The 17166-nt window shown below is 49.1% G+C and overlaps 1 protein-coding gene across 8 annotated transcripts in view; it reads right to left on the bottom strand.

Annotated features, from left to right (window-relative positions):
- NKTR (natural killer cell triggering receptor) overlaps positions 1-13684 on the bottom strand; it is an 83056-nt gene extending 69372 nt beyond the window's left edge. For 6 of the 8 annotated variants that reach the window (XM_077808437.1, XM_077808438.1, XM_077808442.1 and 3 more), the window contains exons 1-2: positions 13652-13683; positions 8832-8926 (exon numbers count right to left, since the gene is read on the bottom strand). In XM_077808437.1, the coding sequence (XP_077664563.1) occupies positions 8832-8889 (58 nt within the window). In that variant the 5' untranslated portion in view covers positions 8890-8926; positions 13652-13683. Of the gene's footprint in view, positions 1-8831; positions 8927-13651 lie in introns of all 8 variants that reach the window. The other 2 variants (XM_077808439.1, XM_077808441.1) reach the window with 1 other exon arrangement.
- Positions 13685-17166: the final 3482 nt, after the last annotated feature.

Here is a 17166-nt window from a genome sequence, read left to right as displayed (position 1 = left end):
GAGGAGAAGCAGCTTCTTCATAATTTTTAGTGGTTAGGGTACTCACTTGGTATGTGGGAGATCCCTGGTTTAAGCCCCCCTTCACCTGAGACACACCTTCACCACAGTGGATAAATACACTTCTAACCCCGATATAACACAGTCCTCGGGAGACAAAAAAATCTCATTGTGTTACAGGTGAGACCACGTTATATCGAACTTGCTTTGGCCCCCCATTCCTTGTTCCCTGACCGCCCCCTCCAAAGACCCCCATCCCTAATCGACCCCACGCCCTACTCAGCCCCCCTGCTCCCTGACTGCTCTGACCCCTATCCACGCTCCCCTCTCCCTCACAGGCACTCACCGGGTCCAGCCCAGTCCACTCCGCCACCTCCCAACCACGGCGCTCCGCTTCCTGACGCCGGTGAGTGAGGGGAGGTTGGGGAAAGGATGCCCTCCTCGCTCACTGGCGGCAGGAAGCGGAGCGACGCGGCCCCAGCCCACTCCGCTTTCCTTGCCCCGGCCCCAGCTGTGTCGCTTGGGGGAGGAGGGGGATTTGGGGAAAGGTCCCACACTCACCGGCGGCGGGAACCGGAGTGCTGCTGCTGGGAGCTGGCGGAGTGGAGCGGGCTGGGGTCGGGCTGCTCTGCTTCCGCCGCTGCTGCTGGTGAGCACGGGGGGAATCCCTTCCCCCAAGCCCCCTCCCCCGAGCGACACGGCTGGGGCCGGGGCAAGGGAGGCGGAGTGGGCCGCTCCTGGCCCCCCACTAATCCCCCGGGCCACTCTGGGACTGCGGGGCCCCCAAAAGTGCCCCCCCCACAGCTCCTGCCTCCCAGACCCGAAGGGGGGAGGAGCCCCTGACCGCCCCCGAGACCCTCTACCCCTTATCCAACCCCTCTGCCCCAGCCCGGCCCCCTTAACATGTTGCTCAGAGCAGCGTGTCGGAGCTTTACCACGTTGTATGCGAACCCGCGTTTTATCGAGTCGCGTTATATCGGGGTAGTGGTGTAATTTAAAAAGTCATTGGGCCAGAGAGAGTGCGAGCAAGCACAAACATGAGACTGACTCTGTAGTCTGGTGGCTTGATACTCACTTGGGAAGTGGGACACCCAGGATCGAGTCCTCCTGCTCCACTGGCTTTTTAATTATTTATTCACAGCAGAACAGCTTCAACAAGAGAGACTGAGGGATCACCCACAACAAAATATCCGCTATCCAAAGGCTAGACCACTCACCTGAGAGGTGACAGATCCCAGTTCAAATCCCTTCTCCACCTCGGACAGAGGGGGACTTGAACCGGGAGTCTCCCACATCCCAGGTGTGTACCCTAACTACTGGGCTAAAAGTTCTCCTCGCTCCCCCTGTATGTTTTGTACAAATTCACCTACGAGGGCCTGATCTGGTAAGCGTACTCTGAGTGAGTTAGGCATTCCGCCACCTATCTTCCCCTAGTTCTTGCATCACACTGGGGCTTAGGTGTCTGGATGCCGAGAATGAGGCTGCAGTGTACATATCCAGAGGCAAAAACATAGTCACCTAGGGAACGTCTACTTGCAAAAATGTATACGCTGAGCAATTGTAGGCACCTGCAGGGTTTGGCAGCAGCTGAGCAGGGGTTTTGTGAATCCCAAAGGAGCCTGATTGTGGGATTTAGACACCTAACTCCTTTTGTGAAGGTAGCTCTGGGAGTCATACAGACACAGGTGAGTGTGCTCATAGTACATCTTTTCTATGTCAAAGGATAAGCTTGACCTAACACAACGTACAGTGACAATGAAAAAGGCTCTTGTCATAAACATACAGCTAAGGGTAGCATAAAATCCCTCCTTTACCTGTAAAGGGTTAAGAAGCTCAGATAACCTGGTTGGCACCTGACCAAAAGGACCAAAAAGGAGAGAAGATACTTTCAAATCTGTGGAGGAAGGTTTTTGTTTTGTAGTTTTTGTGTGTGTTTTCTCGGGAGGCAGAGAGGCACCCGGTCAGGGAAATCCATCTCCTCCACACAATCCTGAAACGAGTCTCTGATATTACAAAAAGTGTAAGTAAACAAGGCAAGGCGCGTTAGGTTATCTTTTGTTTTAGCTTGTCAATTTTCCCTTTGCTAGAGAGAGGTGTATTCCTGTTTTTTGAAACTTTGAAGTTAAACCTAGAGGGGAATTCCTCTGTGTTTTAAATCTTTTGTTACCCTGTAAAGTTACCTTCCATCGTGATTTTACAGAGGTGATTCTTTTACTTTTTTTTTTTAAATAAAATTCTTCTTTTAAGAATCTGATTGGTTTTTAGTGTCCTAAAAACCCAAGGGTCTGGTCTGTGCTCACCTGGTTTACCTATTTGGTTGGTAGATTATTCTCACGCCTCCCCAGGAAAGGGGGTGAAGGGACTTGGGGGGATATTTTAGGGAAAGAGGAACTCCAAGTGGTCCTTTTCCTGAATCTTTGTCTAACTCACTTGGTGGTGGCAGCAGTACCCATCCAAGGACAATGAAAGATTTGTGCCTTAGGGAAGTTTTTAACCTATGCTGCTAGAAATAAGCTTAGGGGGTCTTTCATGCGGGTCCCCACATCTGTATCCTAGAGTTCAGAGTGGGGAGGGGACCCTGACAGCTCTCTTCCACATAAGCTATGCTACAATTCACCTGCTTTATCTAAATATATACCTTACTCTGATCGTGCATCATGCAGTTTTGTATACATCTAGGTATCCATCGGGGGGCGGATGGGGGTCCTCAGCACTTATCTGTCTGGTAACATATCATACAAGTTGCACAGGTTTTACCACTTGTCAATGTGAAAAAAAGAGCCCCCACCAATGCAGGCAAATAAGTGAGTCAGACAAGGATCTTACAGCAACCTTCACAGCTAGGACAATACACATAAATGTACACACAATTACTGGTATGAATTTAACAAGCGAAAATTGTACGTGAAATCTGTTTGATAGCTAATAAACTTAGCTTTTATCTTTCTCTCTCCCTGAGGCAGGAAGGAACCCATTTTAAACCTAGAGTCCACAGCCATATACAAGGTTCTCTCTCTTGCAAAATAGGTAAGAAAATGTTTAGTGTCCTCAATTCTCCTAGGCCTATCAACTTTCTGAAGTGCTCCCTCCTTCTTTCGGACTGAATTAACACCCCAAAAATGTATTTCACTTCTCTTCTTGTTATAAATATTAGATCATCCAATTAGAGAACAGAAAACATGCCACGACTCTGGGGACTAACCACAGAGCTTGAATAGCAAATTATCGATATTGAAGGATTATCTACTTTGAACAGTTTGTGAACAACATATAAAGCCTATCTGAACAAGTAAAAATAAGTTAGCTAAATATGAACTGTTTACAAAAAAATCTGCAATGAATATTTCAGCCAGTTTTAGTTAGGTGGTCCTTCAGAGCTTTCACTTGATACCTACAGCACAATGGGGGTCATTGTCCATCACTAGGGCTCCTAGGTGCTATAGTAATATAAATACATAAGAAAGAATGTTGAGGATCTAGTTGCTTTTTTCTCCAAGTGAACTCCCTCATCCAATCTAAGCTGCAAATCGCCCTATTACCCACCTTTCAAAACCTTCTTGGACCAAACAGAGTACTGGGAAAATTACAGCACACTCATACTACCATTAATAGGAGGCTCATAATAAAGTACAGGCTCCTAATGTTAAGACAGTGGTATACAACCTCTGCTGCATTGAGTGTGTAATGATGCCAGAAGCCTGAGGACCACACACAATTTGAAGCTAAGTTTAAATTATTTAATAAAAAAAGATGCATGATCACAAATTCCCAGTTTGAAATTCATGGGAATAAAAGTTTAACCAAAACAAAAAATTTTAAACTGCAATAAAAGTGAAAGGGTGGCTACTTTTCTTTTTACACAATAATTTATTCTATTAAGAGAAATGAATAGCTTTGTTATTTAAATTATTAGTTAAAAAAAAAATTGTCTCTCTCAAGCCCCACAAAAACTTTTTCCTTCCTCAGTGCTAACCCCATCCCCAATAAACGTGTCTGTCTTCTGTGCTGCCCACAAACATAAATGTATTTGAGTACTACCTGAAGGTGATTAGGACTGTCAATAATTACTCTTTTGCTGAATAACTGAATAAATTAGGTGGGAGACCATAGTAATCAATCTTCTCCAAGCCCTAGTTTCTGCTTAAACCTCTGATTAATTTGGTGCCTTCAGTCTGCTGTGTTCCTAACCACAATTTGCTTTAGGCTTCATTTCAAATCTCTATGGTCTTTCACTAAACACTAACAGTGAGCAAAGCTCTATATAAAACTGTGAAAGACATCGTGCTTGCCCCAAAGATTTATCATGTCAGCTCGGAAAGGAGACCGCCTCATCCCATCTCTTTCATACTATACTATGAGTGAGGGAATGAATGAAGAGAAAACACATGGGAGAGAGATTGAGAAAAGAGAACATTAATAAGGAAAGTTCAGTAGAATTTAAGGGAGAGAGCAGAAGTGAGACAGAGCAAATAAGAATAGCAAATACAGTATGTTTTCTTGAGGATGAAGGGATTGTGGTCATAAGTATTAAGTTTGGGCTTATTCAGCTTTAAATTCACCACTCGGGGGAAAAATAAATCAGAGGAAACATTGCTCTGCCCTGCCATACAAGTTACTGAAACCTGTGAGTGTATAAAAAAAGAAAAACCTCACCACACACACACTCCTATCCAGAGCTTTGCAAACCTTTGACATGTTTAAATCACAGTCTAGAACACCACAATGTTAAATGGAGTTATTCAACTGTGCATGTGCTGGTATACCAGACTATTTGGGAAAACAGGTACCAGACTATTTGGGAAAACAGGTATTGCAACTAGTCTGTCCCTATAAATACATATTTTGCACTATTTAAAAAGTGTTTTTTCCATGACATTTGCAAAAAAGGTGAAAAGTATACCAAGAACAAATACACTACACCATTAACAGCTCTCTGCGCTACTGTCAAATGCAAATTTCTCAAACTTGCTTATTTCCAATTTATTTTGCAATTAGTACTGAAAAAAAGAAATATATACCAGAGAAAACTTACTCTGAGTAACTACAGTTTCAGGTTGTACTGAAAAAACACTGATTTCCAAAGCATGCTAATAAAGTCCACCACACAGCACAATACAAATACATGGATTAAAAAGCTGCGTTTCAAGATCCTGTAGCTAAAATAAAAACAGGACATAGCTACTTGTACTTGATACATACTATCTATCTATATAGGAGATCAAGGCCCTCCCACCAATGTACTGTGTACTATAATAGATCTAATAGTGTGGCAGAGAACCCCACTCAAATTCTATCCCCACCACGCTGCCTTCCAGACTAATCAATATAGTATCCTTTATTTTTATATTAAACTCAATTTTTGTTTTATACTGTTCCCATATCTTAAACTGCTGTAGTTATCATGACAATAAGTAACTGCCTTGTAGTATATGTCAGGGGAAAGCTGAAGGTTTCGAATGTGTGGACAGTTTGGGGCTTTGGGTACCCAGGAAAGCTTGGGAAGTTATTATAGGTTTTAGTACCCAGAAGGCAACCAAGACTTCTGGTACCATGCAAAGGATGCTTCTCATCTTATCCTCCCTGTTTTCAGCAAAGGCAGAGATCACTTTAAAATGTCTATATATGTTTGTGGGTAGGGAGTGATTTCTTGCTCTCCACCACAGCAACCTTTGACAATAATTAGGTGTGTCACTACACCCTGCTCCAACATCTCTGCTATATCCAATAATGATGAATAAGCACACTAACCTGATATTTTTCTAAAATCATCCACAGCTAAGCAGATAATGTTGACGTTTAAACAGTCATCAAATTTCTGAATTAATATCTCACTGATATGAGCAAGGCAGGGCAGTGCATATCTCTGAGAGCCATTGTTTCAAGCCATCTGCAGATTCAGGCAGACATCTCTGTGTAGTTTACATTTAATTCAGATTCTGAATGTCATAAAAAGGGGTACAGAGAATAAATAGGTACTGGATTTCTAAGGGTGACATGGTATTACAAATAAATGCAATATTTATCTAATCTCAAATAATAGCCCATAACAGTCTCACACACCAATACTGCAATTGGGATCTTCACTGCTAGAAAGCACTAGTGTCGTTCATTTTTATAAGGGTGTTGCGTATGGTTGAAAGGTTTAGAGCAGGAGTCCCCAATGCGGTGCCCGTGGGCTCAATGGCGCCCGCCGGGGCAGTTGTGGGCACCCGCAGGACACCACGCTGCCGAAATGCCGCCGCTGAAGAACCGCCAGCCGAAACGCCACCAAGAAGCGTTGCCGTCTCTCTGCGGCGACGCTTCTTGCCGCAGCCGCTTCTCGGCGGCATTTTGGAAGCAAGGTGTCTGGCGCCCGCCACAGTCTTCTGGGAATAGGAATATGCTATTCCCACAGAAAGGTTGGGGACCACTGGTTTAGAGAGACAACAAATCCTGCATCTTGGCAGGGGGTTAGACTAGATGACCTTTTTGGTCTCTTCTAACCCTATGGGTCTATGACTTAGCTTTCATTTTAAAAGGTTAACATTCTGAAGTACAATTAAGTGATAAATTCAAAAAGAATACTTACGTACCAATATATAGTGCAGACTAATCACATTATACATTATTCCTGATCTTAATGTTAGCACAATTTATAAGTCAGCATGGTTGGCATTTGCACAGGAAAATATTAACCAATCGCAATAAATACAGCAGAGCTTTAAAATTGTTGTGCAGTTGTGAGGATTGTTCAACTTTAAAGATGGAACAAGTTACATCATACCACTCAAAGAGGTCAAAGCCCCACCTCTGCTCAGTGCAGCCAAACATCTGAGTTGAATGAGAATGGATTAATACCTAACCTTCCTCCATTTGCACCAGCAATATGAAGTAATCTCTAAGAGAGGGGCAGCAGTTTAGGTCTCCATTAGCTTGACAGCCACATTGGCAGTCTACCTCCTCTTGTGGATGCAAACAAATGGCTGAGGACGGAGCCAGAAAGCAAACAAGAGACAGGTGGAGTTGGGATCAGAAGACTGAACAAGGTAGGGGAAATTAGGGGAAGGGATCAAAAACAAAACACACAAGATGAGGTCCAAAATAAAATCCCAGGATAGGAGAAATGAAGAGGGAAGAGAACTTAGAATCAATAAGTAAAAGTTTTTGGGTGGAAATTGCATCGTGTTTCTTTCTTGTGCAAATCCATTTAACTAACGCATTTAGACTGCAAAAAGAAAAGGAGTGCTTGTGGCACCTTAGAGACTAACAAATTTATTTGAGCATAAGCTTTCGTAAGCTACAGCTCACTTCATCGGATGCTGTAGCTCACGAAAGCTTATGCTCAAATAAATTTGTTAGTCTCTAAGGTGCCACAAGTACTCCTTTTCTTTTTGTGGATACAGAGTAACACGGCTGCTACTCTGAAACCTGGCATTTAGACTGGAAATCAAAGATGCAGAATTGTAACCTTCCCCCCACAATCTATTTCTGAGTTTGATTTTTTGAATGCTCCCATCCTATGACAAGAGCGGTTTTAAAGTTGTGGAGAATTGTGATTTTTGTATTACAACTGAAGCTCTGGTTTTTATTTCTATTCAGACACAGAGTTTAGAAAATGTACAGTAGTATAAACTTCTAACAATACAGCTGTGAGTTATGTTGCAGTGACCTTATTCTTGTAACAAGCTATTGAAAACAGTTAATCTTTGCTCCTGAAGAACCATAGAATATCAGGGTTGGAAGGGACCTTAGGAGGTCATCTAGTCCAACCCCCTGCTCAAAGAAGGACCAATCCCCAGTTTTTTCCCCAGATCCCTAAATAGCCCGCTCAAGGATTGAACTCACAACCCTGGGTTTAGCAGGCCAAGGCTCAAACCACTGAGCTATCCCTCCCCCGCAAGAGTTTATGGAAGAGTGAAAGCAAGCAAAATGGCTTCAATATACACCTGAGTATGGCAGAAATTTGACACTATAAACAGAGAAACTTTTATTTCAGTGATACGTCTAAACTTAAAGGCTTCTAGGGAAATGGGAGATAGAAAATGAAAGTAAAAGGAGCCATCGCCCTCTACAATGTTTATTTTTCGGTGTGTGTTGGGGCAGTGAACAGTAGTAACACAACATTTGAACAGCACTTTACAAGTTCAAAGTGCTTTACAAACATTAATTCTCATAACAGTGAGGTAGACACAAATACTACCACTTTACAGATCAGGAAATTGAGACAGACGGTGAAGACTGTGCAGCAACTCACATAGCATAACTGGGACTGGAACTCAGACCTCCCAATACTGGCAGACTATACTGCTTCTCATAGGGAACCATGAGATAGGTATGGAAGAGATGTTTTAGACCATCCACTAATGGCACTTACATATAAGTGATAAGTGCCTTTAAGAACTGTAACAAATAAAGCTCCATCATCCTGCCCAATCCCCTCATCAGTTTTATCCATTTTCTATAGTTTGTTTTGTTTGTACAAACAATCTTGAAGATACAACAAAACACACATGATGCTATATTTGTATTCATTTCAACTGGTTAGCACTTATACCATACAGTCCTTTTCACCTTCCAAGTATTGAGCATTTATTAACCCTACCAAACCCCTGTAGGGAAAAACCTGGTTAAAGAAAAATTCCACAGTACTATGAAAGACATTCTAAACACAACATCAAATTTCAAAGAATATTAAACTACTAGAAATATTAAGTATTTTAGGTACAATTTATCAAACCCACAAGAAACATGCCGATTGCCTAAATCAGTGGTAAGAGCCTATCCAATATCTAAAGCAGAAAACTGAGCAAACATAAATAAATAAATAGTTGTCACACAAAGCCCCCAAATCTTACCTGGTTCCCGATTTATTTCTATATCAAAGAAGCATTGAGGCCGGTCCTGAGCCCCCATGGCAGCAGGGAGCTCCAGCCCCTCTCCTCCTCGCCACCTTGACACAGAAGAGAAAGAATAAACCAGGAAACATGCAGTACATCTTAAGATCCCACCCCAGTGAGGGACTCTACCCTATTCTAGTCAAGTCCGTGTATTACAGACCCCAAACTGAGCCAGGGCTCCCTCCCATCCCAAGAAGGGACAGAAACAACAACATTGTATCATTTCCAGTCCTGAAAACAACAGCACCCCACATCTCCCATCCTCCAAAAGCAGCCAATAATGATTCGTGCTTTAACGAGATGAGACAAAATGAAATAAAGGTTTATTATTATTAATAATGATGAGTATCTCTCACTGACAAGTAGGGAGCGAAGTGGGCCCTTGCCCTCTTACCCACCCCAGGGAACTGGAATGGAAGAACAGACTCCTTTTTGATCACTGGAAATTCGGAGGAGCAAAGAATGTAAACTCCTGCCCCCAAATCATTCAGAACTGAGGGCAAGTTTGGGAAACCGGCTCCACTTTGGTATAAATATTGCAAAAGATGGGTGAGAACTCTGCTTACTGCCCCTTCCTCGGAAATTTGGAGTGGGGAAGCGAGGAATCTGGGTACATGGGGATGCTAAGTCCTTCCCTACTGCTTCCCATACTTTAGGGGGAATTTGGGTGTGTGTGGGGTTAAGATCTTTCCCTATCCCCCCCTTTTTTGGTGAATTTGGAGGGAGAGTTCAACTCCTACCCTGCTGCACCCTTTTGGGGGAAATCTGGAGGGGAGTTAAGATCATTCCCTGCTGCCCCAACTCTGTAGGAGGTAGGATGGTGAGTTAGGTCCCTCCCACACACACCTTTTAGGGGAATTTGAGAGGAGTGAGCCCCCTGCCTTGCTGTCCCCCCTTATAGGAATGTGTATGGCGCTTAGGGAATACACTGCCCCACTTGGGAATGTGTCATTGAAGAGTTGGGGAGTCCCTTTCCTGCTACCTCCCCCTTACAGAAATGCAGGGATATGCACAGGGGAAGGAGGAGGGAAGAAGGGACACGCCCCTGCCCCAATAATCATCAGCGGCACAGAACTTCTCCAGCCCCATGGTGGTGGCCTGGGCTGCTGGGAGGAGAGCAAGCGCCTCCTGGAGCGAGGGGGAGTAGAGGAGGGAAAAGCGAGCTCCTATGTACCGGAGCTGGGGGCAGCAGGGGAGGGAAGAGTGAGCTCCTGCTGGAGGTGGAGGGGGTTCTACAGAAAGGGGTCAAAGTTAAATTTCTCTGCATGCCCCTGCAGGAAGGTGGGGGTGATGACCCCACCAACCCTCAGTTTTGGCTGAAATGGTCACATTGCCTCACTGAGAATTTGGGGTGACCCCATAGGAACTAGTAGGCCTCCCTCCACCACCGGGCAAAATTAGCAGTAGCTGCATCGTTCCATGGCAGCTCCTGCACTTTATTCCCATCCCCCCCCCCCCCCCCCCCCCATGAGGAGCTGCAGCTCCAGCCACTAGCCCCAAACACCATTAACTGGATGACTTAACCCCCTGTCCTCCTTCCACCTCCCACTCCTGTGTGTCCCCACTGTTCCACACACACTCTCCTCTCATCACAGGCACTGGGCTCACCACCACACCCTGCACCTGTACCCAGGAGGGACGTGCCGTGCCCTCCACTCCCTCCTCGAGCACACCAGTAGAGGAGAGAGCAGATTCCAACTGTAATCCTGTGAGAATACCCATCTCATGTTTTCCACCCTCACCATGATGTGGCAGTAAAAGGGAAGGGGTAATAAATGGATATTGCTGGTGCAGGTTTCAACTCAGCACTCCCCCATTCACACACACGCTGCCCCCTCTAGTGCCCTGCATGCTCCCCCTGGCACAGGCTCATTCTCCTCATGTACAAACACCCCCATCTCCCGTGCTGTCCCACCTGACATCACTCAAGGTCAGCGCCTCTCCCCCACACAAGCACCACCCTTCCCCCAGCAGGTTGGACCCCTCCCACTCCAAGAAGGGATAGAAACAATCACACTGTCTCACTGCCAACCCCAGGCACAGCAACACCCTCCTCTGCCCCACAGCAATCACTAGTGCTGTACACAGATAAGACACAGCATCAGATAAAGGTTTACTGTTCTGAACAGAAAAGAGCACCTCTCCCTGGCAAATAGGTGGCAAGAGGGCCCCTGCCCTCTGACCCACCCCAGTGAATTAGAAGTGGGGAGCAGACACCACTTAGATCACTGGGAATTGGGGGGGGGGGAACAAAGACCCTAGACTCCTGTCCCCACATCAGTGGCAATAGGGGGCAAGTCTGGGAACCCTGCTCCCACTTTGGTAAAGACACTGCGGAGGAAGAGCGAGGGCTCTGCTTGCCAACCCCTCCTCCTTCTCCCTTAGGAATTGGGGGGGGGGAGCAAGGAATCTGGGTTTCTGGGGAGGTTATGCTTTGTCCTCACTGCCCCCTTTGAGGGATTAAATATGTTGGGAGTTAATATCTTCCCCTACTGCTGTCCTTCTCCCCCCATTTTGAATAATTTGGATGGTGGAAAGGGGGATACAGCAGAGTCCTTGATTGTTCCTTACTCAGGGAACCTGACCATATCCAGTTATCTACATGTGTGGTCACACCACCAGCCCCACTTCCCTATTATTCACAAGGGGGGGAGGGGGAGTGTCCCTTTGTTAGCCTCCTTAACTCTCTCCCGCTTGGGATCAAAATGGAAGTCACAAACACCCCACACTTTTCAGGATACTCTCTCCCTGGGGTCTCAGAAGAAGGGAGGTAGTGAGTCTACAGTGCTGCCAACAACCCAGTCACTTAAGTTATGGGTTTGGGGGGGAAAATCGGTCTGGCTGGGTCTCTGTGGCAAGCTCAGCCTACCTGTCTTACCCTGGGAGTCCACTGTACTCTTCTTGGGGTCATGGAGAAGGTCTCCTGCCTAAGTCTTCCTTCTGCACCATCGGCAACAGCTCCTGCAGTCTGATGCTTTAGGGCGATCTTGCTCCTCCCTGTCCCCACTGCAGTTTCCCCTCTTTCATGCATGATTGACAAGGCAGGAGATGTGGGGTGAGACCTACGAAGGTCTCTCTGGCCTCTTCCTCACCCCTAGGGACTACATCCTGTCACAAGGGGGTTAAAATAATTTCTTGCTGCTCCTACCTTGTGGGAGTTGGAGGGAGAGTCAGGACTCTTCTCCACACACCCTTCAGGGGAATTTAGGAGGGAGGGAGGGAGTGCCCTGCCCTTCTGCCCCTCCCCTTATAGGAGCACATATGGAGCTAGGGGAAGACACTACCTCCTATGAAAAAAGAACGAGGAGTACTTGTGGCACCTTAGAGACTAACAAATTTAGTGTTTTCGGTGCCAAAAGTACTCCTCCTTCTTTTTGCTGATACAGACTAACAGGGCTACCACTCTGAAACTACCTCCTATGGGAATGTGTCATGTGGGGGGAGGAAGGAGGGCCTTTTCCCAATACCTCTTCCATAGGAATCCCACCCTCCCTCTGTGTGGTGACCAGAGGGGTGACCCCCAATCGGAATTAGGGGGTGACCCCGTGGGAACGAATAGGCCTCCCCACTGGGAAAAAGGGAGTGACCCCGTGGGACCCATCTAGCTGACATGAACTGGCTGGCTGGCCCCACTCCGCCGCGTCCCCTCAGGGTCACAGGCACTGCGCTCGCCCCCGCGCGCGCCCTCCCGGCGAGGCGCGCCCCCACTCCCGCCCCCGCCCGGATTCCACGCTGTAATCCCGCGAGAACACGCCCGCGTCCCGTTTGCCGCCCGGCCCGTGATGTGGCAGCGCGAGGAAGGGAGGTGGCTCGGGTGGCTGTCTCCCGAGCAGCGCTCCTTCCACGCACGCCCTGCCCCCGCAGGGCTCGTTTTCCTCCTCTACCAACACCCGGCCCGACAGCGCCCCCCGGGCAGACAGCGCCCCCGCCCCCAGAAGGGACGGAAACAACGACAGTGTCACCGCCGCACGCCCCCTCCCCTCCCAGCAGTGGGGACCCGCCCCTCGATAAAGGTTTACTGGGAACCACAACGAGCACCTCCCCCTGGCGGGGGGGGGAGGCCCCTGAGCCCTGCCCCAGCCCACCCCAGTGAATGAGAAGCGGGGAGCAGGCACCGCTCGGCCAATGGGAATTGGGGGGGGGGGTGGCGGCCAAGACCCTCGACTCCTGCCCCCACGTCACGGGAAGTCGTTTGGGGGGATCCTGCTCCCACGTCGGCGCTGACATTGTGGAGGAAGAGTGAGGGGCTCCGGCTGCTGCCCCCGCCTCCTTCCCCGGGAGTTGGGGATGGGGGAGAGCGAGGAAGCTGGGGGCCGGGGGGGGACGGTATGCTCCTGCTGCCCCACCCCCACTTCGGGGAAGTTTGGGTGCCTCTGTGTGTGTGTGTGTGTGTGTGTCGGGGGGGGGGCAGGGGAAGTTCTTCCCCGGCTGCTCCCTCCGGGGGGAGTGAAGAGCCAGACCCTTTCCTGCTCTCACACCCCTTAGGGGGATCCGGGGGGGAGCGAGCCCCTGCCTTGCTCCCCCCCCCCCGGCCATGGGAACATGTGTGGAGCTGGAGAAGACCCCGCCCCCGACAGTAATGGGGGGGCACTTTCCTGCTGTCTCCCCCTCACAAGAAGGGGGAGCGAGGACCCCACCCTCCGTGGTGACTAGAAGGGCGACCCCGTGGGAACTAACAGGCCTCCCGAGCCGCGCCAGCAATTAGGGGGGTGACCCCGTGGGAACTAGGAGGTCTCCCCTCCCCATTAGGGGGAGATTAGCCGCAGCTGCGTCCTTACCTGGCCTCTCCTTCGCTTTGTTTCCCTTCCCCGGTTCCTCCCCCCGCCCGTGTGAGGAGCCACAGCCGGAGCCACCGGCCCCAAACGTCATTAACGGGCTGACTCCCCTCCCCTCTCCCGCGCGTCCCCGCCCCCTTCCTTCTTCACGTGCGCGGCGCTCGCTACCGCGCCCGGCCTGCCTGCGCACGCGCCCGGGGCCAGAGGCAAGCTCGCGCTTCGCCCCCCCGGGCCCCGCCCCTCGCCGCGCGCGCGCCTCTGCCCAAGGGTCGCTCCCGCCCCTGCGGGGAGCAGTGGCAGGGCCGGGGGCGAGAAGCAGTAAAGGGAGATGGCGTGGCTGGGGGCAGGTTTCCTAAGCGCCCCTCCCCTGGTGCAGACTCGCCGCCCCTTCTCGTGCCCCACCTCTTCCCCCGGCCTGGGCTCGTTCTCCTCGCCTACAAACACAACCCCTTCTTTCCACCCCCACTTTTGGGGGAAATTGGGGGGCAATGAGCTTATGATCCTTCTCTGCGCCCCCCCCCGGGGGGAAATTTGGATGTGGGGGGTAAGATTCTTCCCTGTTGCCCCTTCTCTGTGGGAGCGAGGGTGGAGGGCCCACACCCTTTATGGGCATTTGGGGGGAGTGATCGCCCTGCCCTGCTGCCCCCTCCTTACGGGAAGGTTCCGGGGGTGGACCCCGCCTCCCCCTCAGTGGTGGCTGGAAGAGCGCATCACCCCCACTGGGAACTTGGGGGTGCCTGGGGGAACTGGCAGGCCATCCTCCCCTTGCCCATTGGGTGGGGGTAGCAATAGCTGCGATCTTACCTGGCAGTCCCTATCATTTTGTTCCCTTTCCTCCTCCCCCTCCCCTCACCCCCGAAGCGGCCCCATAAACGCCAGTAGCTGCTTGATGGATCAGCAAAGCAGGGACTGCAAATCCCCTCAGCAAAGGAGGGTCTGTGTTTCCCGCCAGCCTAGGGTGACCAGATGTCCCGTTTTTATAGGGACAGTCCCGTTTTGGGGGACTTTTTCTTATATAGGTGCCTATTGCCCCCTGTCCCTTTTTTTCACAGTTGCTATCTGGTCAACCTACACCAGCCCCTTCCCTGTTACACATCCCTTTCCCCTGGCCAAGGGAAGGGTAAGGTCCTGAACCCTGGCGCAGCTGGGCTCTGTTGGGTGTGAGAGCCATAGGGCAGCATGGAGCTGTAGAGAAACCCTGGGGACTGTGGACAAAGCTGCATGTGGACCAGGGTGTGTTTGACTGCAGGCCATCACAGCCACGTACAGGTCTGTGTGGGTCTTATGGGGGAGCAGCAGCAGCTGGGCAGGGAAGCACTGCAAAGGACCCAAAGCAGAGACACTAAAGCCTGGCTTGGAAACCCACAAACGTTGAATAGAGACTGGACTGGAGAAGATACCCCAAGCTCTAGGCCTGGAGAGCCCTGACTCTCCCTTGGGCTGGCCTGAGCCCAGTCTGGAATTGTTCTTGCTCACTTTGAACTGTAGCTGTTTAAACCTCTGTATCTGGGGTGTCTGCAACGTTCCCTGTCCTGCCACCCCTAGTAAAAACCTTTCCTTCAGCCATGTGTTTGAGTGATAATTGGGATCCACCAGGGCTAGTGTCTGTAAGACCAAGCTGCTGAACCACCTGCAGTGTTTGCCTCCAAGACGCAATACACTGGGCATACTACTGACACTCTAGGGGGTTGGGGTACAGAGTAACCCCAATAATTACAGCTGGCTGACTTACTGTCCTCTTCCCATTCCCATGCAACCCTGCACTGCCAGGCTCACCTGTCCCCCTCCCCCTCCGCCTCCCCTCCCCTCCCCCCCGCCCCCGCTGGTCCAGCCTTCTCTCTCGGGCACTGCACTAGCTACTTTGCCCAGCAGCCCTCCCCCGCCCATGAGACACATGTACATAGAGACAGAGTAAAGCCTGTACTTTGCCCCCCTCTCCCTCCATTTTGTCCGTGCCCCAGGCCAAGGGTCAGTCCTGTATCCCCAGCTATTACCACTCTGTTTCAATTCACACTAATGGTGGGGAGGGGAGAGGAGGGAGAGCGTGACATTCCCCTCTGGTTCTATCCGGCCTGGTGATCTGCTAGGTCACTCCAATTCTTGACTCTGGGAGCTAGCCTTACCCTGCTCTGCTATGAGAACCCCCACTCCTGGGCTGGTCATGCACAGCCTCTGACATGTAAGCTGCTCCCAGCTACTTGCAACTGAATGACACTAGCCAATATCTCCGGTCCCAGACACAACCCTAGGAACCTCCATCTTGCAGTGTCCAGTTATGTCTGCTGGACACTGCAAGCTTATGAGTTTGTCAATTCAACAAAGAAATTGATATGTACCAGGCTTGTTATCCCCAGGGGAGTCTCTATCATGCTTCAAACCAAACACACGGCTTCAGGTAGAATAAACAAATTTATTAACTATGAAAGATAGATTTTAAGTTATTATAAGTCAAAGAATAACAAGTCAGATTTGGTCAAATGAAATAAAAACAAAATGCATTCTAAGCTGATCTTAACACTTTCAATGTCCTTACAAACTTAGATGCTTCTCACCACAGGCTGGCTGGTTGCTCTTTAGTCAGGCTCTCCCCTTTGTTCAGCACTTCAGTTGCTTGGTGTGGTCCAGCCTGTAGATGGAGGTGGAAGAGAGAGGAAGAGCACAGCAAACATCTCTTCCTTTTATCAGGTCCTTTCCTCCCTCTTGGCTTTGCCCCACAACCTGTTCAGAGTCAGGTGAGCATTACTGAGTCTCTCCAAGTAAGGTTGAGCAATTCCTCTGGTATGGCCTCATCCAGGTGAGTCATTGCATTGTAGCTCCCTTGCTGGACAATGGCTGTTGATGGGTTGTTTGACACCTGGCCTGGGCTTTGGTTACTTTCCTTGCTGTTGCCTTTGGGGACCTAATATCTGGCTGATTCCCCCAATTTACAGCATGTTTTAGTGACAACCATACTACACAATTCTCATAACTTCATATGCATTAATGATATACATCTATGGATAGAGAAATGACTTTTAGCAGATCATAACTTTTCCCGTGATACCTTACAAGGCGTGCTTTATACGTAAGATCACGATTATATGAAAATGAGGAATAGGGAGATTACAGCATGCTCCCCCAAGGTATAGAATGTCACAGGGAGTTCTTCAGATTATTAAACAGGTTCCTAGCTAGTTCCCCTCCCCCCTTCCCCGCCATCCTCAAGGGAGGCCAGGAAGCACATGGGATTGTCTTTCCTTCTTGAACTTATTAGCAAATTAAGTACCACCACAAATCTCCCTGAAATTAATTTGAAAACGTTGGTCAGTATGATGCTCACTAGAGAATTAACAGTAGATCTGGGAAGAGGACACATGCATGCAGTGTCATGAAACGTGTCATTTCCTCTCATCCATTGCAAGGGGCTTTTCCCCTAAATGAGTGGGCTGCTACTGTTGCCTGCGTGAGGATCATGCCTTGTTGGTGTAAAATAGAGCCAGTTGAGTCCCTTATTCTTTGTCTATGGCTGTTTATTTGGG

This window comes from Eretmochelys imbricata, chromosome 2 (genome assembly GCF_965152235.1).
Source record: "Eretmochelys imbricata isolate rEreImb1 chromosome 2, rEreImb1.hap1, whole genome shotgun sequence".
Taxonomy (NCBI): Eukaryota; Metazoa; Chordata; order Testudines; family Cheloniidae; genus Eretmochelys; species Eretmochelys imbricata.
The sequence above is the reverse complement of the archived record's forward strand: the minus strand, read 5'-3'. Positions and strand labels throughout refer to the sequence as shown.